This window comes from Dermacentor silvarum, chromosome 3 (assembly GCF_013339745.2).
Source record: "Dermacentor silvarum isolate Dsil-2018 chromosome 3, BIME_Dsil_1.4, whole genome shotgun sequence".
NCBI lineage: Eukaryota > Metazoa > Arthropoda > Arachnida > Ixodida > Ixodidae > Dermacentor > Dermacentor silvarum.
Window position 1 is genome coordinate 200,257,131 of NC_051156.1, and position 25,910 is coordinate 200,283,040.

General features: G+C 42.6%; 2 protein-coding genes across 3 annotated transcripts in view; one reads left to right on the forward strand and one right to left on the reverse strand.

The window, feature by feature from the left end:
* Positions 1 to 62: 62 nt before the first annotated feature.
* LOC119446470 (GPI transamidase component PIG-S) lies at positions 63 to 20,040 on the reverse strand. Its single transcript, XM_037710904.2, has 14 exons — positions 19,885 to 20,040; positions 19,426 to 19,562; positions 17,325 to 17,517; positions 15,059 to 15,196; positions 14,188 to 14,297; positions 10,650 to 10,770; positions 10,407 to 10,468; positions 8,859 to 8,973; positions 7,981 to 8,070; positions 7,288 to 7,517; positions 5,293 to 5,421; positions 3,659 to 3,761; positions 3,510 to 3,567; positions 63 to 266 (listed from the first exon to the last, which is right to left on the reverse strand). Exons 1-14 carry the CDS (start codon positions 19,937 to 19,939, stop codon positions 149 to 151), a joined length of 1,659 nt encoding a protein of 552 aa, XP_037566832.1. The 5' UTR covers positions 19,940 to 20,040; the 3' UTR covers positions 63 to 148.
* A 334-nt stretch (positions 20,041 to 20,374) lies between these two features.
* Positions 20,375 to 25,910, forward strand: part of LOC119446473 (palmitoyltransferase ZDHHC8) — a 34,503-nt gene continuing 28,967 nt past the window's right edge. Inside the window, exons 1-2 of one of the 2 annotated variants that reach the window (XM_037710907.2) lie at positions 20,375 to 20,855; positions 24,325 to 24,446. In XM_037710907.2, the coding sequence (XP_037566835.1) occupies positions 20,764 to 20,855; positions 24,325 to 24,446 (214 nt within the window). In that variant the 5' untranslated portion in view covers positions 20,375 to 20,763. The remainder of the gene's footprint in view (positions 20,856 to 24,324; positions 24,447 to 25,910) is intronic. The other variant, XM_037710908.2, reaches the window with a different exon arrangement.

Sequence of the window (25,910 nt, forward strand, 5' to 3'; positions counted from 1 at the left end):
CACATTTTAGCAGAAACTAAAACGTACACCAAATCGGCAAGCATTCACACAAAGCCACAGTCTATACAAAAGCGTTGGTCGTACGTATATTTTACATTTTTTACAGTTGTGTCAAAATAACTTAATATGTGGTCTGAAGCAACACTGCTTAGTCTTGCTTCTCTGTTTTCGGCGTTTTTCTGTTCCTATAGTAACACCAAAGGCCACGTAATGACAGCACTACTGGCAGACTGATGGGCAGGAACAGAGGAATGTAGATGGCATATCTGTAATTGAAAAAAAAAAAAAAAAATGGAAGCTTTAATAAGACCATGCAATTCTTTTTTTTTTTCTTTCTTTTGCAACGTTTGAGCTATGTAACATGAATTCACAGCAACATGAAATCACACCATGGGACATGACTAGCTTATTGCAAGACATACCAATGCAGTTGATTATCAGCTCAGCTAGCCAAGGGTTTATTTCATGCATGAGATGATGATAAGCACTTGCCACTCTTACATGGATGTTTCTGGTTGGTCAGTTATGACAATGACAACAGGACACCAACTGAGATTTTGCTAGCTTCTACTGCTAGGGACACTTCACCGGAAAAACCACGGGGGTTGCCTTTTAATAGATTTGCATTTTTTTTAATTTAATAAATGTCTCTCTCTCTCTCTAGTGCTAGGGAAAAGGTTAGTGTCGTGTAAAGAAGAAGCTTTATTTCTGGGCCAACTTCGATTCCCCTATTTGAATAAAGGTGAAATACAGAAATGCTTTCATTGGGTAACCGACAAAATGATTTCAATTCAATTTGTAGCACTTTAGAGAGAAATTTGAATTCTACCAACAGTTGAAAACAGAATCTAGGGCCTATATATATTTTTTTTTTACTAAAGTTAGAAAAAATCTGCAAATGAAAGAAAGCACAAAGTTTAAAACCTAAAAACAGGTACAGCAGCTCTGTAAACTGCATCTGTCAGATCATCTAAAGGCAAGCAAATGTAATGTCTGTACTAGTTACGACTTATGCAAAATTGCTTCTCTTAATGAGTTGTTCCAAAAGTCCCAGTCAACTAATCGGTACAATGTAGAGTTTTGTATAATGTATCAATTTTGTCCACATTGTGTCCCAATACTAGATGCAGTTTACGGAATTGCAATGTTTTTTTCTTTTTTGCTCAGGAAGTAGTAAATGTTATGCTCTCATTAAAAAAATTTTCTTCATTCACCCCCTCCTCCCCAAAAAATGCTCAACAGCTGGCAGACTAACTTATCCTTGTAAATACAACAAACCGTTTTCATCCAAGTCGGTGCAGTGGATGCTGAGCAAAATTACTTCATGCTCCAATGGAATTAACAATACAGTTGAAGGTTGTTCACGAGATTCATACTACTCTGGGGCTTGAGAAAGTCCGGGACTAGGCACTTCTTTTTTCTATCATGTGCAAAAACATTTTCAATTGGCACGCCACAAAACACGACGATCTGACTAAGTACCGGCTGAAGTGGTTCCTTCAGTTTTCTCCTCTTCCTCATGTACTACACTGCACGTACCACGTTGTACAATGCACAGAGTTGCCTATCAAATTCCTAGAGGGAACTCGGGTGCTGCAGTTGTTCAGCTGCCATGGGGACGATGGTTAGTACAGTCTAACCTCGATATAACAAAGTCGTATCCGACACAAAAATAGCTTCGTTATATCAGATATTCGTTAGAAACATATAACTGTTACTGTTATAGCAGCGAGGTACTTGTCTAATTCGTTATATCTGATCACTTGTTGCATCTGTGTTCTTTATATCGAGGTTTGACTGTATACATGGATTTCTCTGATCTTCGTGCCTGTGACCCTCATATGTCTGTTGTGGCTTAAATTAGTGCTCTATCTGCCTTTATTGGCCCATGTTTCAAAGAAATTTCCCAAAAAAGCAGAAGGCAATGAGACTCCTGCGCTTATGCATAATCACTGCAATATGTTGCATTTTTAGCCAGATTTCCCTCTAGTAATTCTTGTAGGCAACTCTACGGTACCACGTACTTCGGATTGCCTTCGATACATGCAAGATTGATAGAGGTTGACTGCTACTCAGCAGTACGCATTGCTGGGCTTGTCGGTTCACAGTGAACAAGTTCAGATAAGGTTTATGTCCACTTGGCACAAAATCGAAACAGAAAGGGGCAGTGGACAAGGCGAGCGCTAACTTTCGACTGTTTATCCCGCCTACAAAGACATCCAATATATGGAAGTACGCACTGCGCAGCAAACTAAAGAACTTAAAATGCGCATCACTGCACCCGGGTCAGGCTCTCGATAAAGCGTCTCTCCAAAAGAAAGATGGCAACTGACGTGTCGCTGATGCACGACACCCCTTGCTTCTAAATGTGAAAAGCCGCTAATAATTCACGTGCTGCTGCATCCATACTTCTACACAGAATCCTTGTCTTGTCTAGTTGTGGCTCACACTGATGTGCATTGTAGTTCGAAAGCAAATGCGTCTTTACCTTTTAGAGACTGTTACTGCTGCCCCAACTACAAATACGAAAGGCAGCAGATGGTAGAATAACACAGCAGAGTACCTAAACCCCAATAAAGCCCCCTTATGCCGAGTACCAGTGGTGCCAACAGACAAGGGCTATGGTCTACAGGCAGGTGCCAGGCAGCCTGCGTACAGCAATGCCCAGCTTAGTGGATTTCCTGCTAAATCGAGCTGATTTTTATGCTTGTTTAGGGACAATAATAAACTTATAGCAGATAAAATTTTAAAAGCAATTATTCTTCAAACAGTTTTAACTGATTTATGGAGGAATACAGGCAGATCTTAGATCTTCAATGTGTTGTTAAGCAGACTTCTTTTCAGAAAGAAAAGTAAAAAATAAATAGCAACATTTGTTTTTCTGTACCTTAATCTTTTTGTGTGTGATAATAGGCGAGTGTGCGTGTTTGTTAATATAATCCTCTTTGATGAAAATTTCTTAGTAGATTCACAAATATTAATATCACAGTCTAGCAGACTTTTTAACAGTATTGTTTTTCTGAATCTCCCCCAAGAAAAAAAAGAAAGGAAAATAAATCATGGGCAACAGTTATTCTACGATGTCTCTTTTGCTGCGGTATAAGAAAACAGAGAGAGAGTGAGATTTAATGAAAGCTGAAGGCGTCAGCCTTGCTATAAGCAGGGTTTGCATTCATATAGGTTGGCTAAAATGATATGAGGAGGACGAAAAAATAAAAACAAAATTATAAACAACTAAGAATTAACGAATAAAGCTCAGATGACAAAAGAAATACTACAGAAGAAACAGTGGCAGCATAGCACTGGCATAAATCCATTATGCTTGAACAAAGACAATTGCTGAGTTTGGAAGCACTACAGCTAACGCCTTCTAAAAAATCATGAAGAGAGAGAGCACCCTTCTCGATATCCTTCAAACACCAATGACATTAAACAGTTTTTAAGGCAGGTATTTTTGGTGGGTATCTCTTGCCTTAATTAGACGCATTAAGTGTGAAGTAGCAACTTACTTTTGATCGTCAGGAAAGTATAGAAGTGCCAGCAATGAGGGATCGAAGAAGGCTTTCTCTGTAAATAAATAAAGTTGGTGAGACCTGAGACCTAAGAACAACGTTAAATCAGGTGTACAAACATTAAACAATATAAAAAAAAGGCTTACCAGAGGCCAAAAATGCAGCCTCGGCATTTCGGAAAGCGTTCTCCAAATCTCCTCTGTTCAAAAGATCAAAGCTTTGCTTTGCGTATGATACAGATGAGTAAATCTATAAGGAAAATGAAGCCTTCAGAAAAAGTGCAGTGGTTAAGGAGCATAAAACACTGTCAATGATGGTCTATGCTTCAGACAGTAGTCTACAAATTCAATATAGCAGCCTGGATTTTACCCGGGGGGGGGGGGGGGGGGGTTACAGGTTCTCTTTTTTTCTTTTTTTTAGCTACCTCTGCGCACAATGTTTCAAACATACTGATTCAGCAAACACAATTTAAAGATTACCATAACGGCAAAATGAGGGTGCCAGGGCTTTTTCTTAGGTCGCAAAAGGGGCTATGATACATTGGTATAAGTGTGACATGACGCCACAAGCAGCAACAATGGCTAAGGGATCAGGGTCAAGAGGAGAAAACATGTAAAACGGGCACCTGTAAGATGCTGATTCAATCCATCTGTCACCCCTGTACAGTCACCTTTTAATGCCCCTAAGCAGTGCAACATGATGAAAACATTAATACTAGTTGCTCTCCAGGAAGGCGCCAAGTTCCACCATTTTGCACCCTAAGGGTGCGGGGAAGCCTGCTAAGGATAGATCTGCACGATCATAACGAGATTTTTTTCCAGGATTGCCAGCCTAGGAATGTAACAACGCTGCGAACATATAGAGGGGCTCATTAGATTTCGCGTTTCAAAAATGCAATAAGCTTAGTCACCGGGCGACTACACCTAACGGGAAAGCTGACACTCTTTGACGATGGGAGGCGAGGGTCTGCGAATAGTGAGTGTTATCTCGGTGCATTGCAATGGAATAGAGGCAATGGAAAAGTATCGAAGTGCATTAAGAATGCTTGTCTTGGAGCTTTAGGACCAACGTCTTGATCCACTACAGTGATCCGCATACACACTGCATCCCTGTGCAAACACGGCTGCCCTGGCACATGCACGTTTTGCCCCTCGGTGCAACGTTTCAGTACGGCGCGATGGCCAGTCTGTAACTATGGTGAATTCGTAACTATGATGTATGCTCACACTGGGACTGGTGCATGTGCAGAAATATGTACCGTTATAATACTCGTAGCACAGTTGTTAATCTAATGTGTTAGTTTTACTTATGAGCTGAACACGGCCACACATCGATTTTGTGCTAATACGCTATTGGCATTAAAGATATATATGCGGCACACCACCCTGCAGATGCTAGCTGGTGCTCATTTGGTATTGGTGTGAAGGAAGGGGCGCCTCCTGTCGGAGATGCCATAAATGTACCGGTCAGTGCAGACATCACAGCAGCAGAAGAGCCACTAGCACTTGGCGTTCGCAGGGCTTCCCTTCCAATGACTGATTGACCTTAATGCTGCTTAGCTTCGGTGGTGCGACAATAACGACACATTCAGCATGACACGGCCAACGGCTATTGTAGGAAAAATACAATTCACGACCAGTACACATTGTTGGGCGAGTTGTACATGTTAGCTTTCAGCGCAACAAAGACAACAACAGAGTGGGCGTGTCATTGTCGCCTGTGTCGCGTTGAGTGCTAACAGAAAAAAGGTTGCCCTGATATCCAGTAAAAGAACACTTACAAGTTCCCCGATTTCATCCTTGACTACGATATTGGAGATCTTGCTAAGCAATTCTGAGAGAGAGCTCAGGGAAGAGCTAGACGTGGACAAGTAGTCCTGAGTTCTACGCCTAAGTAGGAATGCAACATCCTGAAAGAAAAAAACAAACATTGTAATCTAGGGTTCAGCAATACAGCAAGGAAAAGACAAAATCTGACAGTTAAGATCTAGTAAGTCAACTGTCTCACGTGAGCACAGGTGCCTCCACATAACTGCCGCACTAAGTGCAACCAGAGAAGTGCTACATTGATGTCCATTCAAGACTAAGCAGCAGTTCCCAAATGCGATTTGACTCCAATTTATTTCTTGACTCCGCTGTGTGGAATGTTGCGCCGTCCCTCTACTGAATGAGTCACTGCACATCAGTATTGCCACTTGGCTATTACCAAGTTACAATTTTTAAATCAAGCACTTTGAGCATTTACTTGAAGGCATTGAAGTGTCAGAAGGAGGCGTGTTTCTCAAGCAACTGCTTACTGCAAGATCATCAAGAAACGTCACTGAAGTGCAATGACTACTTCAGTTTTGTTGAGGGGCAGCACTATACTCCACACAGTGGAAATAACAATCAGATTGGAGTTGAGGGCTGTTTGCAGTCGCAAGAAAAGACCATGCACATAAATTTAAGCAATAGCAAGCATGGCAGTCTAAAGAAATAGCTACAATAAAACTATGTTAGAACAAGCCAGCTAAGACTTGCAGCCAACAAGATTGCTTTTGCATTGGATGGGAACTGATTTTATCAACAGTTCAACAAGACTAATGGCATATTTGGCTGGTCGTTTGAGAGAACTCTGTCACTGCTATGAAGGTTGTGAAAAAACAGCTCTAAACTATATTGCAAGCATAACCAGGTATGGTAGTGATAATCTAACTTCATTGCCTGAGCCCGCTCATGCTACGACTAACACTTAGTTTCTCTCATACACATTTATAGCACTGCCAGAGCGCCCTGAAACGACCAAATGAATATGCCATAAATTAGTTAATCTGAGTTAACTTCTAGGACGCAGGGAGGTCTGAACTAAATATTCTGCCTCAATATACATCACAATGTGTAGTAGTGTGTCTGTAACTAATGCCGAGAGCTTGTTCACTCCGAAGTAGTGCATATTCGATTTAAAATAACACCATCAAGATTGCTGTTGTTTGAATATTAAAGATTTCGTCAGCTTATGCTGTCCATTACACCGGGATTTCTTGCCCGACAAAGCATTATAATGCAAACAGGATTCTGTTGTGAAGACACAGAGTACCTGGTGCATGGGCCCTGGCAATGGGGAACACAGATATCATTTGTGATCTGGAAGTGCCTACCCTTATCATCTGTCTTGAATGACCCAAAAGAATTTTCTACCTCCGATTGCAAATGACCAAATCAACAGATGATCAATACAAATTGAAAGACAGTGTGCTTATTTTGCTTCCATCTGTATTGTCACAAGTCACAAGATCACAATTCAAATGCTTCTGCTTCTAGAAATGTACAATGTGCATGTTTCATATTGCACACAACATGAGGCTTCTGACAGGATATCACTTTGTGGCACTGTGTCTACAATTGTACACGCCAAGGTAACATACTATATCACACGTATATCACAATAACTAGCCAAAATAATGACATTTGAAATTAATTACACACATCTTGGGACATTACTAATTAGACCTGCTCTGCAATATTGGTTATTATACACCAAGAGCGATTGAAAAAGAGCAATGAAAGAACTGGTTCTGAGGGCTTGCCGGTAGCGTAATCTAGATCAGGCATATTTCTGCGCTGCCTGCATTTTTCCCAATGTAGTACTGCCCATGAAACAGTCTATCCCACTTGTGTAACTAAAATAGTGTTTCGAGTCGAGGTCTGGAGTTCGCTTGTGGACTAATTGTGGACACTGAAAGAGCTAATTAAAGGCAAATGTCCATCAGTAGAAATAGCATACAACAGCAGCTCACCAAATATGAAGGCACTGGGCTCTCCAAATAGCGCACTGTGCGATCATAGCTTTTGTCAGGCAGGCCAACCAGAAGACTGAGCTGGGCCAGGAACACTTGAAATACGGAGCGCATGTCAATCTCTACAGGCTGAGGCAAAGTGTCACCAGGACCTGGAAACTTGGCGACGTTGTAGAACAGAACGCCACCCCACTTGGGCGATAGAAATGCGTTGGTCTCTAGCTGGTTGCCTGGTGGAAGAAGAGCACTGTGTGATTGACGAGGGTCAAGTAAAACGAAACTTTCAAAGTCACCATGACAAGTGTAAAACTAGGCCTCATCAACAAGCCTGTGCAGTTCATACATTATATACATACAGTAACACAAGAGGTATTCACTCCCCAGTGCTTCTCCCAAGTGTAGTAGCCATCACCAGTAACAAACTTTTTTGTGAAATGACAGCTGATATTGTATGATCAGGAGGATCTTCATGGTATTATCACATCTCGCAGTACTTTTTGCTATTATCCTGCCGCTCTGTAACAACTCCCTTGTCTTATCCCATATGACCTTGAGGGTAAATGTAAATAAAATAAATTATGTTTCAAGCTACGACAACCACAAAATAAAATACATTGCGCCAGCTTTCTTACAAGCCTCGAAACAACTCCTGGCAGGAATATTGGCTTCATTGTGCACAGTGCTCATGCATACCTTGGTCATCATATATGTAGAGTGGATAATGAGTTTGTGGCACCACGTAGACAACGAAGTTGAGAACGGGACGAATTGACGCTTGAAATCCTGGCGAGAGAGGAGCAAAAAGCAAGAGCAGTGAAATGCGTAAATCACAATTTATGCTAACAGGAAATAAATAAATGAAGAAAAATGTAAGTGATGAAAGAGAGACGAGAACAAAAGTATTTGATTCCAACTTGAAATTTTGGGCATTCATGCACTCTATCTAAACTGCCCTTGGTTGGATGACATTTTTTTTCCTTTCATTGACAAACTCTTCATTCCTGTCAAACAAGATGGCACAGACTATTTGAAACCAAGCGTTTGTGAAACATTCTGCCAACTACGGGCCTACGTGCAAGTTCTAGCTTTTTCTTTTGCCATCGACAGCCATTATAGCATCTTCACTAAACTTACTGCATGATATGTGTTCATGCATCAGATGTACCCTCACTTTGGGATCATCCAGTGATTGCAGGGGTGCAAGCAGTGCTGGTAACTCAGTGAGAAAGTTGCTAAATTTAGTGAGTTTTGAGGCACCTTGGCAGCATTGCCTTTTTGAAGTCTTGGCGACATTTCAGTGATGTAAATTATAGCCAGTGACTTTGCCCCATTAAAATTCCACAAGAAAGTTGAGCGTCACCCCATGTGCCTCTCAAGACCTAAAGTGAAATCAACGAAAAAGACAGAAAGAAAGAAAAACAAAAGAAGAACAAGGAAGAACCACAAACAGCAGTCTTTTAGAGTTGTTTCGCAATCAATGTCATTGCTTCACTCTTTGGGCGCAACTTTTTTTTTTCCATTTTATTCTGTGATGACAGTTTCAGAAAATAACACAAGAGAGATTCACTCACCAGTGCTTCCTTCGATTGGGTTTATGATCAGCGAAAGTTGGTCAGCAGTTGCTATGTATGCACCGCTGGTTTGGTTGAAGCGCCGCCTCAGTTTCAGTGGAGTGAGAAATAACACCTGCATTTTTGAAGAGAAAGCATTCACCAGCCATTACAAAGAGTGAACAATGATTGGGAAAGATTAGCATTGCGTCTAATGTTAAATTATCTGCCTCCATTTAGCTCTGGTTTAAGTCGTTCAGATGATGACAATGTGCCTTGAATTTACACTTCAACTGGAAACAAGTGTGTACATCAGAAATCATTTAAGGGTATCATATGGCTTAGTAATTAACTTTGCAAAGGCTTGAAGTATATAGCTCTCTCTAAAATCAACAGCAATGGGTTGGCACTTTCTTGGGATTTTTGCCAGTGTGCATATAGTATGACACCTTGATTAATAGAAGTTTATTTGGTAGGCTGCAAATAGGTGTTCAAGCTGCTAAGAGCATATCAGGCTGATATTCTTTACCTAAACTTAATAATGTGAAAGTTAATTTTGTTGTGCAATCACTAATCCCACATGACATACAGATAAAGTGCACAACATGAAAGCATACAAAGTTGAAACTTGTATTAAACTGCTATTGTAACTGCTTACCCTAATCAAAAGTAAGTACTACAGCTATTGAAATGCCAAAATAATAGTGATTAACTCCACACGTTACTTTGCACACTGCATAGCAAGCGTAAATGGATTACATTAGTACAAAGCATGGTCCACATCATCCGCCAATTTTACCTTTGACTGCGGCTTCACCACAATGCATTTCTCATCGCAGTGAAACTGCTCTGGACTTTTCAGTCTGATGACCAGACATACAAGATGTGATGGTTTATGGGCTTTGCTTTGAGCCAGGTTACCAGACACAGATGCACCCTCCTCCCATCTTTTTATTCCAAGTGTTGCAATTCAGGGTACAGATAATATACAGGGGCAGGTTATGTGCGTGAAAATACAGCACACATCGTGGTGGCACATAGCGTGTAGCAGTCAGCAAAACGTGCCACAACATAATAAAAAATAATACAGGCACTCAAGTACATGACCCTTGGCTGAAAGACTTTAAAGCAGTATGTGCAAAACAATTTCCCACACATGAATGAGCTTGCTTTTGGAATTGTAGCAGTTATTGACACTGGAGAGCGCAACTGACATAGTGCTATTCATATTAAAAATTATTTCGGTTCCTATGACACCCATTACCTGAGTGATAATCATTGCAAATTGAGCCAACATTTCTTGCTGCCTTGTCATACTGTGGCTGAAACATATAAATATAAACAATTTGCTACTAAGATCTAGTTAAAGCACCTGGTAGACAAACACTACAGAAACTATTTCCGTGGGAAGAACCGATGAGCACAAAGTACAGGCATTAATACTGCGATTTTGTTACATTATGTAAAACTAGCAGTGGAAAGCAGTTTCTGGCAGAGCAGAATAAAACCACCAGTTCAACAATTAGACTACTACTTTACAAGAAGCACACCTCTAAAGAGTTACAATACCTGACTCTTGACGTGCACCTTGGCAACCAGTGAGATCTTGTCCAGAAATGGCTTCAAGTACACTGCACAATAGAATATACATGTTCAGTCATAACAACCAGACTGCCTTAAAACAAATAAACAAAAAAGACTATGCAGTTTATGACAAAATTCAGCTACTGTCTGAACAACCAACAACCTCTTGGAAAATGTGGAAAAAAAGAAAAGGAAAGAAATAAAAGAAAAAAAAAAGGGTTTGCTCACCCTCAACTGCGTCCTCTATTCGCCATGAGACGTCCAGGGTTTGCGGCTCAGGAACAACAAGTGTGAATGTCACGTCAAACTCTGTGGCTGCGCTCAAGGGTCTCATGCGTTCCTTGTCAAGCTGCACACAGAAGCAGATGCAACAAACTATATGCATCTATGCTGCGAAAAATAAGACTTACAGCAAATCAGTTCTGTGGAAATGTGCAAAGTGAAGGAGGTATCATGAAAAAGATAAGTCGTAAGGGTCGATGGTAGCTGTTTTCCGTTCATACGAAAATATGCCTTTCCTGCACTGTTTCACTTGTCCCGGGATGCATTCCCAAATCAATTCTATCTGGGCAAGCCTCAAAGTGCTCACGGTGTAGCCTGCACAAAGTCCACAAGATAACACTTTTTCGTTCTCTCCAAAGTATGCAGTGAAAGTTTTGTTGTAGATAGGCTCTTCCAATAGCACTTCGTAGTGCGGACATGCCACGATTAGAAGCACGATTAGACTGTCTTGTCTTCGTCCACTATTCTCAATGTTGTTGTGACCTACTTCTGCAACTACGAGTGACTCATGGCAGCAGTGCTCACAGTGGTAATGTTAGAGTACAGCAAGAACAAAAGTAGCATCCTCAAACCATGTGCTTAGCAGTGGGTGCTCTCACGTTTACAGTGGCTACAGTTACTATGCAACTACTACGCTTGGGTTGAAACAGATGGTTTCACGACATCTTGTCCGGTTGGGCAGTAAATTCATGATAATGAAAAAAAAAATAATGAGGACAACAACCAAAAAGGTGTTGATAGCTGTAAGACATTTCGGCTTCCCTACAGAAGCCTTGTCCACAAACACTAACTGCTTGAAACAATGACAGCATTATATAGTACCCAACCTAAGCATTTTACGTATGCAGCCAGAAGATTGCAATTGTTGCAATTCAGTGTTTATCTTGTAGTCTGGATAGCAAGGGGCTTGAGATAATGCCATGCAATCCACTCGGTGATTATGGAAGCCTTGTCCCAGTCAATGTCGTGATTAGAGGCTCCCATAAGCTCCGCAAATGCAGTGGGAGTAAAATTTTTTTGGCACCATACGTATGTTCACTATTACAGCAATGCAAAATGGACGGCGACACAGAAAAAAGAAGTACACAGGAGAAGCGCAGAAATAACAACTGACCGTATATTGCAAACTCCAAGGAATAAATACAAGAAACCTGTCTGTGTTCACACCCTCATACTACTACAGTTAAACCTGGATATAACGAAATTGACAAATTCCCGAAAATCTTCGTTATAAAGAGGATTTCGTTATATGCAGGTTCGGCACGAAAATTCGAAAAATAAACGTTTACCGTATTTACTCGATTCTAACGCGCCCTCAATTGTAACGTGCACCCGTTTTCCGTTTTCGTCGAAGCACTCATCCTGGAATGTCACACCAGGTACCGGATGCGTGGACGCGTGTCGTTTCGCACAAGCGCGAGGCATCGGAAAAGAAAAGCGAGCGTCACGATGGCGTCGTAGCGTTGTATAGTGTTACAGTAGAACCTCGCTGTTACGTTACGCTGCGTTTTCGCGGCTGTTACGTCGTTTTCGACCGGTCCCAGCACAGCTCCCTTAGAACTCAATGCATTGGTAACCCCGCTGTTGCGTCGCAACTGTGGGGCCGTTCCCTGCATCATACGTTGCGAACTGCCACCCCGCGCCGGCCCGAGAGGCCATTTTGACTTTTCATGTCGCTTGGCTTGGCGGCTTGACGATGGCATTAGCCGCCCAAAGTGCCGGGGGCGACAACTGTGACGTATTTTCGGTTTCTGCCAGCAAAAGTATGGCCCTTGAGATCCGTATTTGCTATATAAAGATGGTGTCCATGACGCGTTGTGGCCCTAAAATTGGTTTTGGCTCATAGACATTCCGTATATAAGGGTACGGCCACGCTAGCGGCAAAAAACGCGCGCGTCATGCAGCGAGCGGCAAGTTGCTGAGCGTCAGCGCCTTGCCGCGAGGCCACCGTGGCACGCGCGTCGTCTCGCCGCGCGGCAGTGCAATAAGATCTCCCGCGCTCTCCGAACGGGCGAGCAACACCGCGAGCGCTCGTTGTTTCATGCGAGAGACGACGATCGTCGCTTGAAAACCTGGCGCGGACCGGCGGCGTTCCGGTTGTGATGGCTCCATGATGTCACCCTCGTCGCTCTTGATTGGTTCTTCATCATGCGGCATTTGCCGCAGAACCCATTTCGCGCGGCATGCCGCAAGACCCCCGATTCCTGCCGCTTTTGCCGCGCGCGGCATGACGCGTTGCCGCGCTTTTCTGACGCGCGTTTTTGATGCGTGTTTTTGCCGCTAGCGTGGCCGTACCCTAAACTCCAAGGGCGATAACGCAGTCGCCGCGCGCCGTATGCTGTATGTGCGAGTGAAAACGTGTGAGGGGAGCCGACGACCCCGTCTAAATATCGCGCGCGCAAGGAAAGCAGGGAGGAAGCGCGCCTTCTGTTGCGCTCGTGGCACCGGCGAGGGGGGAGGGATAGCGGGGCGGCGCGCGGTCGTGAAGCCCGGTCTTGAAAGCGATCTGCGTTGGGGCAGAGTCTAGCAGTGTAGGTGCGTCGGCGGCTCGTAGCTTTCTGCGTGCTGTGTGTTCTCGGCGCTCAGTTTGCGTTGAAGAGATAGACAACAGCACGAAGGTCACTTCGCTCGCTTCTCCAGCGGCGCTTCCACACGCCGCCAGCGTTTGACAACGCGTGTCCGCGCTCATCGAGTCTGATGTGCCACAGCGTGTACCAGCGCGTCGTCGGCAACATCAGCTGGAAAAGGAGAGAGTGCCGGTTTGGCGGGCTAGGCCAGCTGCAGCAAGCGGCAGGATCAGATTTGAATGAAGGGAGGGGGAAAGGTCACGCCCGCGACGGCAAGATCGCCGGGTCGAGGGATGCAGGGCCGCCTCTCACACGCACGCACACGTGCGCTCGCTTCGCATTCCATCGCGGCGGAGAGTGTGCTTCCGGTTGCTGCTCGCGCAAAAATGACAAAATTTGGGGCGAAATCTCTAGGTGGTCGGAGGGGAAAATTCGTTATATCGAGAGGGTCTCCCGCTGCCACTTCGTTACGTAGAGGTCTCAAATACATGTGCTTCTAGGGAGTAACGGCGGGGAATAGAAAAACTTCGTTATATCCAGGAATTCGTTATATGGAGGTTCGTTATAAGCAGGTTTAACTTAGCTTAGGCCAAATCTTTCCAAGAATGATTTCAAGCTCAAGCAGATTGATAGAAGCAGCCGACATGAAAAATTCATGTTTTTTTTTTTTATAAGGAGAGCCTCGGTGATTTCACGCTGTCCCTTTTGCGTTGCCATCATGATGAACTTGAACCAATTTGCATAATTGCAATACGTATGCTGTTTCAAGCAAGAAAAGCACTTGAAAGAACAAAGCAATGTGATACAATTCTGATGCTTGTAGCATAATCACAAAGCGCCACAATGCTAAATTATGGCAAGCTGCTCTGCTGCAATGTCTGCGCGTCTCAAGACTTCAAGATTCAATATATGCTTGCCTTTGCTCGCTCTGTGACCTTGTCCGAAGTATGCAATCTCTTCAGTGTGCTCTCCCTGATGGCATACTGCCTCACAGCACCGACGATGTTGTTGCACAGGACACCAACATCTGGAAGTGACGATGGCGGTCACACTTTAGAGAAAGCACACAGCTGGTTTTCGATCGCATGTTACTTGTGCCACAACACTGAGTGAAACAGCAATGACCAACAACTAACAAAACAAGTTAGTGAAAGTTGCGCTACACAGGTTACAAGATTCTGCTGCACGTCACAATATACAAGAAAGCATAGTTTGCCATCATTAACATGAAATTAGGCTTTTAAATATACAGCTGTTTTCCTAGTGTAATTGTAGAAAGGAACATGCTTCTAGATCCTTCGGTTAGTTCTTTTAATCTTAGCACATGTTTAAATGGGCTATGTACATTTGCTTACTCTGATAAAGCAGTGCTTTGATGCTTCGATTTAATTACTCTGTTATGCTACACAGTGCTTGCAATGATTATTTTGCATAAAACTTGTAGGTCTAGTCTGTGATGTGCATAATGTGACCAGAGCAACCATTTGCCGGCCGCCATAAAATGGTGCAAGTGAAATTATTCCTGCCAGCTCTTATGACCTCTATTTCCACTTTTGTTGAGGGCTAACAGTATAAAGAAAGAAAGAAATAAATAAACAGGCAGACAGACAACACGGGCAAAAAATGGAACAAAACGTAAACATGATAGGCCAACTAGCCCTTCTACAAACCTTACTAACAAAACAAGAAATACTTTTGCCCACCGACATTACTTAAAAGAATACAGCTGAACTTAAAAAGCCACATTGAACAATGTCAACATCCCACAATCCCCGATAAATAACTCACCATTATTGGCCTTCACATATACAATCTGGTGCAGTCCAACAGTCACAGACTGATCAGTGCTCCCTTCTGGAGCTATAACAACATACAGCTGGTTTCGAGATCTGAAGAGGCCTGTCTTGTGGAGAACTTCATCAACTTCTGCAAGTCAAGAATTATTATTATTTCTTGCTTCCACCTATAGTAGCTTTTCTTTGTTATTAAAATTAGCAACACAAAATGTAGCTTTGCTTCCAAAAGTGTAGTCAAATATGATTATAACAAAAGTCCCATCCGACACAAAAATACCTCTGTTATATCTGATATGCACTATAAACGTATTTTCGTTACACCATGATTTTGGCAAATATTTTTATTTACTTCTTTATATCAGATAATATACTATATTTGTGTTTGCTATATCGAGGTACCACTGTACACTTTGACAGCCCTGAGCCAAAGAATATTGAGAAACGACAGGAAGAGACACATTTAATACACACACAACACTGTACCTGCTTTAATTTATACGCAGACAAGTCATCATCAAAACAAACAATTAAGAAATGTGACCACACAGTCGGTCCTAACTTACAAGCCGTAATTCAGAAACCAAATGCATTCATAAAATAAACCTTTCTGGTGATATTGGATTCATACGTTTCATTTTCCCATGTTCATCGTAAATGGAGTACTAACAATATTTGAGTGTTTTTCTTTTTTGGATGAAATGAAGGTCTGGGAACTATGAACCCTAGAAAAAAATACAAGCATCGGAGTGCCCTAAATAATTTAACACAACAGCTTTTATACAGCCAGTTCTTGCTTCGTTTTTCAGAAGGATACTGTGTTGTGACATCACAACGCAGTCTGTGGTCACGTGAGATCAAGACATTGCAATGTTTTGACACTCACTCCGGCTCGTTCGGTTGTCCGCTAGGCTGCTAGCTCTGACATCATAACGAGCAGCAGCGTACGAAGCAACCGAGCGACAAAACTCCGCAATGTCTTGTTCCTACTTGACCACATACTGTGTCATGATGCCACCATACAGTATCTTTCTTAGAAATAAAACCAAAGCTGGCTGTAGACAAGGTATTATTACAGTAAATTATTTGCAGTGCTCTGGGGCCTGTCACTATTTTTTTTCTAGAGTTTACAGATGTATAAGGCCTTCACTTAATGCAAGAAAATGAACAGTCGACAATATTGTGTCCCTACTCCTTTAAATTACTAGCGTTAACATTTGCACCACAATACACACTACATTACACTTGCTGTCCATAAATTGAACCTAACAGGAGACCCAGAACCAATATGAATTGTCTGATGTTTAAATTAAAAGACATGCTTAAAAAGCATAGGTGCTTTTTTTGGACTTTTGAAGAAGTTTAAGCTATAAGGATGGTTGAGTTAACAGCAGTTTAGTTAACAATGGTTCACTGTAGTAGAGCTCATCAATTTCTTTTTTTTTTTTTCTGCAGTTAGCCTATATAAACTAGCCTACTTGACAGTATTTCTTGCATGTGCACCCAGAGTGATGGCCCAGTGGTAATGGCATTCTGCTGCTGAGGTTGCAGGTTTGATGCCTGGTTGCAACAAGCTACATTGAGATAGGAGCAAAATGCAAAAGAACACACAAGCGCTCTGACTAAAGTGCACATTAAAAAACCCCAGCTAGTCAAATTTATTCTGGAGCATTCCATTACCGAATTTCTCACAGCCCACTGTGCAGCTCTGAAACCTATAACTCATGCACTAACTTAACTCGATCAATCAAACAATCAATCACGTAAAAAATCCATGTTCTTCATTTGGCTTCGTATTACATTATTTTTTTTTTCATCACACGAGTACACATTTGAAATGGTAATCTTCAAATTAAACTAAATTTATTTTTTCTTTGACAGGAGAGGCCAGGACTAAAAGCCGTAGTGACTTGACTACGGTCCTGACTCCGTTTTTACATGGCAACACCTGGTTTACATGGTGCTAATGTCGCAACTGAATAAAAAAGGAAATGTGGTAAATATGCAGCGTACAGGTGTGTTCTAACAGAGAGAAGCAAAATCAGTATGAAAAAGTAATGTATGAATGGCTTCGCTTATTGTCTGCCTTCCTATCACATCAGTTGCAAAGCCAAAATACAGAATTTGAGGAGCAACAAGTTTTAGAGCCTGCTGTCCCCACCATCACACCATGCTCTATGAATTATTTTCATAGAGCATGGTGCGATTTTTGAATAAAAATAAATACCAGCGAGGAGGCAAGGGGTAACCACAAGGCTTACCGGAGAGCTGCTTCTTAAAAAGCGTCGTTTCATTCGGATGGGCATCTCGCATGGTCCACTCATAGACAAAGCTAACCTCAGCGATGTTTGTGGCGTCTCGTCTGCTGGCCTCTTCAAGACGCTGAATAAATCCTTTGTGAACTGGAGCACTAGCGTCACACGGCACCACTTCCACCTTTATACGGTGTACGGCCTGCATAACAGAGAGAATGTGATCAGCTTGTAAGAATTGATTTCAAAAGTTGCACTTTGTTAGAGAAGTAGAACTGCTGTTGAAATTATTACCGACTGCCAAAACATTGAGTGTACTCTATTGTAAGACAAACATTTTTTTTTATAATGTGGTACAACTACAGCATGCATTGCTTGTCAACAAATACAGTATTTACTTATTCATTATCATACCCTCAGAGCCCAATGGGCGTTACAGAGGGAGTGGGTACATAGCTTACACACAAACAAAAACATCCAAGCCTAAAAAGACAAGAATAAGATAAACAGGCAGAAACAGCAAATAAAAAGATAAAGAAAAAACAATGACATGAGCCATTTAAAAAGTTGTCGCAGTTTCACCTGAAAGGCGAAGCATCAATTGCGATAGCAAATTTGAAGAGAGCTATACGGAGTAATGATAGCAGCTTTATCAGCTGTATAAACTTGGACATGCAGCAGCACCGGCAACACGCAGAACTGTTGTCGACGCCGCCGGCGTTTTGCCCGCGTTCGCTCAAAATGCGTGTGGCATTGGTGACTGTTACCGGAGCCTCTGATATAAATAGGCACTTCGTGCCGCAGCTAAACGTCGCCGCCCTTCCCTGCCCCTCCCCCGCCCTCCCCCACAGCCTTTCGCGCGTCGGAAGAAGGTACGTTTACTCTACATATATGGTGATTGTAGAGGAGGAAAGAGACGCCTACTTCTGCAGCCCTTAAGGGAGCAAAGCGCAGAACGCGCGTTTGTTCTCCGCCGTGCGTTCACTCCCCGTGAAAGCGCGCGTCCCTCGCGCTCTTTCACTCGCACATACAGCGTTCGGCGGCACGCGGCGACGATTTCATCTCCATTGACGTCATACGGAACCTCACGGCGACGGCGACGCCAACGGCAGAAATCTGCTTTTGAGTGTCCATATAATTGCTATCGCAATAAAAAATGATTGGTTACAGCAGTCTTGAATGATGCTGCATCGGCTATTGTGGCGAACTCGTGGAATATGGATTGTGGAAGATGGATCTACTCAGAACAGGATTTTGGCATAAAATAATGCAGGAACATGTCAGTACAGCAACGAGGAACAGCTGCCTTACTGCTGCGATCTATATGGGATGATATGTACACTGGCTGTGAAATGAGTTGCTGATTTAATGAACAGTGATGGGACACTTCGTGGAATAAACAATGGCCTACTATGGAACACACTGTGGAATAAATGAAGGCCTAAAACAGTACCTACAGTACCTAGAACTATCAAGTACGAACATGACGATATAGCGAAATTTCATGCTGTATGCGGTCATGGGAATTGAAAAATGATCGACATCATGCACAGCATTAAGCATTTGCCACGAAAAGGTCACCACCTCCTCTTTATTTCATGGCTGCAGTGGGTTCTGCAGCATCTCAAAGCTTTTCACAACTCACAGCCAACATTGCGCAGCTTCATTGTTTACAGCTTGTATAGAACATTCCTGTGCCATATTATAATCCCATGTATGCAAGGATGCCAACAACAAAGGTAAGCCATTAACACTTGCTTGCAGATACAACAAAACCTGTAGCAAATTAAAAACAAAAACAAATTAAACTAATACATGCAATGGTTTCAGACTACTTTTTATAATGCGTGATGATCAAATGTGAAATGTCGCAGTGTACACAAACAGAGACAAAGCGTGCGTGCGACTACTCTCAGGTTTTTATGTCAGAAGCAGGTTCCCCATGCGTCGTTCAAAACAGCTTGCAGCTTGCCTCATTGATGAAACGTCTTTCAGAAAGTCAGTGAGGAAACCCTTCGTCAATGAGATCAACCCTCCCCTCTATTTTCTTTTTCTCCTCACATGCATCCGTATTGTATTCGGGATGCTTGGATAACAAGGCAACACGTACCGTCTCGGTGTTCAGTGCCTCAATTTCATCGTACGGCAGATTCACCCGGTAGACTGTTGTCGTTTTCCACCACACAGGCAAGCCCACGAGGACAAAGATGAGGATGAAAGCGATGCTCGCGCTGACATGCGTCAGCCCTGAGAAACAAAGTCGGCAAGGGAGTTACCCGTATGCAAACCTGACACTATTTCGTTTTCAAGTTTATGTTACTCCCTCGAGGTCGTTGCGCTTTCGCAATTCGTTTCTAAGGAAAAACCTTCAATGTATCAATGACGCTCATTACTGAACAACCGCAATACCAGCTGTCGTAGCAAAACTGATTCCACCGATCACCCCAGCAAATCAAATACATACAATGTCCAACTCAAGTTGCCTATCGAGTACCGGCGACGGCTCCTTTACCGGCCGCAAGAAGAACATGAACTAGATTTTAGTTGACCACTCTAAAAGAGTTCTTACCTTTCTTTTCCGCATGTTTCAATGAGCTAACTGAAGGTTGTGAGGAGGAAGACATCAGCAGGGGATCGCGAATCAGAAATTGGGAGGTTACTGCGAGAACTTCGGCCGACGCACCGCCGCTGTTTGCATCAACGCTCTTAAATTGGTTTGCATTTGACGATTGTAGGATTGGATTGGCTTTGGCTCTATTTAACACCAATGGACAGTAACAAGCCACAACAAAGCTAATCACAACAAGAAAAAATTGTGTATTTTGTGGTTCTCATAATTTATTTTAATTGTATAATAAAAGCACATTGTTACAAAATTTAATTTAAGCTCATTATTTTTAGCTTTGTTCAACTAGTCACTACTGTGCATCTACTGTATCATGCTGGTGATGCGGGGTAGCGTCTGTTTGCAAAGAATCAGTTTGTTGATAGTAAAATGATTAGCTACTTCCTTGTTTACCAATCAGCGATTAATATAATTGTGTATGGTTGATGAAGGATACTTACGAGAAGTGACCGGCACCGCAACTGTGTAAAAAGTTAGCGGAAAGAGCTGGTAACGCAGAACCAGCCTGGCCACAGTGAGGCGAGATTTCTGCCGGAGATGAATCGAGATGGGAGTGGATGCGACAAATTTGTGGTGTAGCAGTAGTACGGTCGGTTTGGATGGTTTCGTGTACGGCGACTTCGTCCATCTCTAGCCATACTCAATGTGTCCGATCCTGAGGAGACTATCATGGTCGCTCTCCGACGGAACATCGAGGAGCTCCAACTCCAAGTGGACGCGAAGGGTCATCAGCCATGTTAACCTGAAGCTGCTCAGTGACAAGCGTTTAACCCATGATTGACTCGTAAAAACTCCGATCGGGCGGCTAAACTGTCGGCAAAAATGCCCAAATGCAAGTCGAAGACGAGGTTTCTACCAGCGACGTGTGCTTGGACGCTGTTGATCACAGCGACAACGTTGTTTTTCGTGTTTCCGTGAGTACTACTTCTCGCCCTGCGTGTAGGCTCATTAAGCCTAATTTTGATGTTTGTCGCAATAATAATTGTGTCAGGCGAGTATGAAGCGTCCGGAAACGATACATCACGGACGGGTTCATTAGAGTTCGCTGGGCGCGTGTGTGAGCCGCCCCACGTGTTCATGTGGCGTTGCAAAACGGGTCCGGTCATTCTTTGTGGTCTGCGCCACAGCCCGGGCTTACCCGCTATGAGCCGAAAATTTTGAAATTTGCCGCTCGCCTTCGGTGATCTGCTGCTTGTTCCGCTGGTTGCTTATGGTATGCTTCGTCGGTTGGATCACCGGGTGATCTAGGTTCACTGCTCTTTTGACCTGGCATGCATGAGCAGTTTTGACAGCTCGTATGCCGAGGGCCGTGTGCGCTGCGGATCGGTTTGCTCACCCCGCTGTTTCTGTGGTGTTGAATGAGTGATCGTCCGTCATGCCTCCTCGGTCTGCACAGCTTCGCTGGTGGGGATTCGTGGGAGGCAGTGTTAACCGATTGGCGTGTCGTTTTCATTTAACTCAGCTCTGAGGCGCCTTCCCGTGCTCAATGTGGGGCAAACGACGACAATGTAATGAAGATTGATGCTCACATTCATTTTATGCGTCTCCTTCGCACGAAAGAGGGTTACCAGACGTTTCTCTTTTAACGTGGACTATTTGCAGACGGGTGCAGTCGCGGTGGCCACAACGCGACATACGCATCACCACTGATAACAACAGACGTAATGTCTGAGGAACGGTGCTTGTGGCAGCTTTGACCGTTAGCAGTGGCTATTGTATGCACCTTTATTCTCCTAGATAAGCCGCTTGCAGTACTTGCCAAATGACATTTCTGTCGTAATGGCGTTTCAGCCAGCAGCACGACCAGCTGGAACATGGCACCCTCAAAACTGTTGCGTTGGCCATTCAAGAGTGTGTCTGAACAGCATCAGGCCATGAATGACACATGTTTTCACCATTGTTCACAAAGGAGACCTGCTTGAAACAACATGCAGTTCTATATGGTCTCTTGGGAAATCGGAATTGGAAAACAAATGAATGTCAGACGTTATTGATCTACTGTTGTGAATGGAGCTCTGTGACAGCAGGTTCCATCATTCTGGCTGTTCGTCACTGCATAGCCCTTTCAAGATAAGCTAAAATAAGCAGTATGGCTTGTTAAAAAAATACTTGGGAAAAAAAAAAACTGAATGTCTCATTATACAAAACTGCATTGTTTGAGTTAAAAATGCGGTTTGTATAGTAATATATTTTGAAATGTGTTTTACGAAATGGCTAATTTTACTGGAGAGAACAGTTAAAAACTGTTAGTCATTATGCACCGCTACAATGATGTGGTGTAGCGAAATGAAAGCTGCTGTTAGCATTCAATTCCCATTCTCGCTTTGAGCAGGAGCTACAGATCATAAGTAAGTGATCCAGCCCAGGCCATGTGTTTGAACGTATGAAAGGACTTGTAAATGCTGTGAGTGCGAAATATCACTGAAATTGCCATTTTTAGTATAAACTTAAATTGAAAGCTTGGAACATCAAAACCATGGCAAGTTACGGAAGAACTTAAGAATGACCCATTGAAAGGTTACACGACAAAATCCGCTAATAGTAGTTGGAACTGCTCATTCTACTCATAATGTTGTAACTTGGATGTCTGACAAGTGCAGGAAGATGGAATACATGGCCCACCAGCTTCAACTGAAATGTCTAGCGGCGCCCTCTCGCACACAGGAACTGCAAAATGAGGTCCATGATCCAGAGGAGTTGCAAATGCTATTTCAAATAGCAATAATAGCCATTTTGCCTGGAATTACAGTTTCCCAGGTCGCATTTACAGAGAAATGTCGCGCGTCTTGTTGGCTGACCTGCTAGAGAGCATGTTTGCGTTAGTCATTTCTGCATGCAGCTCTCCAGGAGCAGATGCTATGGGACTGCTGCATGTCCTCCCTATTGTGCTTGCACCGTGACGCTGCGGATGACATTTCTGCCTCCACACCATTCCAGCCTCAAGTTTGAAATGGCACTTTGTCTCACTTTAGTTTGCTAATCTGGCCTTAAAAGGATTAATGGCAGTAATGATGTCTTTATCATCAAGACGTGTGTTGACCCTGTAATGCCCAAACTCAGTTCCACATCAGGAAAATTTTGAAAAAAACTTGTTCACATTTATTTCTGGCCAGGGAGAGTGCATTTGTGTAAAGAACAAGTGTTACGTTACCTGAGAAAAACTGAATTATTATACGAATTTGTTTGCTGAAGAATCGACAGCTGAAGACTCACTCTGACATATGAAGAACGCAACTATAGGCTGTGCATTGTTTCCTAAGCATAAATCAGAATTTTGTGCTGTTAAACTCGGTGCAGAATTTGGGCATTACAAGGATAAATTATACATTTCTAGTTGGCACTGAAAATTTTGGCAGAAACACTTGTTTCTCATTTCCATTGTGCTGTTTACATTGTTAAAGAAATTCCTAAGGCAAATGCTAATTTTAATGCATATTAGCTCAAAAGCAAGGTGTATTTGTGGTTGCATTTGTTATACCTGGTGTAGAAATTAAAAAAAATTGCCTGGCACCATATAGCACAATTCTAATCCTTTAGCCGGATTACTCCAAGAGGCGTACATTACTACCACATGAAATTAAAATTCATAATGGACTAAATAATAGTTTCACTAATAAACTTTGAAAAATAATTAGCTTATGCAACATTGCAATTTATGAATTGAAGCCAGTGAGTTCTCAAGGTACATCCGCTTGGAACAAATTTGATTTTAGCACCAGTTTTTTAGATCAATGCCACCATAATTTCACTGAAATGCACTGTTGTTCTGGTTACTTTTCAACGTTTTGCCTTCTGAAGCATTGCAAGACAAATCTAACAAGAACACTAATGCATTTCGTCACTCAATTTGGGATCGCATATGTCTAAGCGGGGTTATCCTCGTATGTCATTCCTAGTGGATATGCCTTGCAAGTTCAGTGGCTCCAATTCTTGAATTGCAATATGTGCCTTAAAGTCTATTAGCTAGATTATTAGATCAGTCGATAATACATTTCATGTTCAAGTGATGTCTACCTCCGAGTAATCCAGCCCAATGAGTAGAATTTGAATATCTGCCACAGGTGACTTTTAAAATTTGTGATAACATTAAAGGGATGAAAAGTGATAGAATTAAGAATGTTGTTCAAGCCTACATTTTGACAATCCTTGTTGTACCACGTTTAATCACTTCCTCCACATTCCTGCAAACCACTCTCGTTTTTGATAACATATAAAGTAACTCGCCTTGTACAGAGCATATCGTTTTTATTGTACCGACAGCATGTTGTGTTTAATACACAACATGCTGTCGGTACAATAAAAACGATGTGCTCTGTACAAGGTGAGTTCACATGAGGTGAGAGCACATGTTAATAGTTGTGGCATCTTCTCCTACATTTGCAGCTGCCCAGAATTGACCGGTCGGTACCACTACAGCATCCCCATTGTGCAGGGTTTCGTGACGTTTTTCGTGCTTGTGAATTTCTCCCTGGCCACATTTATGGATCCTGGCATCATCCCAAAAGGTGATTAGCAGCACCTTGCTGTGTCCATTTCTTATCTTTTCATTGTGTGGCAGATGCTTTCAGCTGTGATAAGCTCTTATCATGATGGTGCCAATGCAATAGTCGTTAAGTATTTTGAAACAGAAGGGAAATGTTCATTCTAGAGAATTGGGACACATATTGTCGAAGACATTAGTTCATGTGGATGGGAAGAAATAGGTTCACCTTCTTTTGATGTTACAGCCCTTTCTGGAAACTTTGGCCTGTCAGTGAATCATTTGTTTGTGTGATTTCGTTTTTGCTTGAAATAAGTTTTAATGAGATCTCTGAATAAAATTGTGACCATTTGCTAAATGCTGGTGTTTGCTCAAATATCGTATTACCTGTCATATTTGTGCACCTTATGACAAAAAGAAAGCATTGTCACTTTTGTCATTTGCATGTCCATTTCATTTGTCGTAACTTTCTCTTTCTCTTTTTTTCATATTGAATGTTCGTAGAACATTGAACCACATTTGTCTTTAACCAAATAATTTTATCTGCCTGAAAGCTCTTCGCAGTCTTTCTCAATTAATACACATGTAGCGACCATTTATTTGTCTGTTAATCTTTTCAGTCCTGATTATAACTACTCGATGCTCTTTGCTGAGACTACTTCATTATCTCTCGACAGACCTACTTTGAAGGAAACGAAACAAACAATAAAAGAGCCTGTAATATGAAGGAAAGCTTGTAATGAGATCTAATAATTTCAAATTCGTTACGAAATAGTGGGACGCCCATGTGTGGTGAAGTGCTAGGAAGCATTGTGCCAGTGCGGGCAGCAGTAAAGACTGTGTAAAGGCATGCGCAGTGACGTATGTGTTGAGAGCCGAGACGCCAAAGCTGGAGAAAGATGCACAAGTTCCCCGAACCAGAACTGTAACAGCTAGCTGCAACCGTCTGGCTCTCTGCCAAGTAGTCAATGGTGTAATAGCATCACTGCACTCCCTGCTTGAGTCATTCATTCAGACCGCGTGTCTGGCACCGAACTCACTCACGGCTGCTTGTCGCCAGCTATGTCACAGAGCGGCGGAAGTAAAAAAAAAAGAGGAAGCAACTTCCAAGGCTTGGTCTACAAATTGTCAGACGCTCGCTCGACGTCGCCCCGCATCACCAATTGCAGGCCCTCGTAGAAATGGGAATTGGAATCTGCTTGTTTAGTGCATGCAAATTACTGTGCACGGCAGCATCCCAGTGCTATAAAAGCAATCCGGCACTGTCGACCCCTTAAAAACACCTAAGCTGGCTTTTCTGCAGTGTTTATGTTTATGGCTGGATTACTCAAAGCAATAGACATCACTTAAATGTGAAATATAAATGATTTCCCATAATATAGCGGTGTAAGCATAGCTGAAAGGTAATTATAGCGTGGCAAGTACGTTGTTCATAATTTTGTGCACTAGTTATCGTTGTGCTCTAGCAATCATGATTTTAAAGACCTTC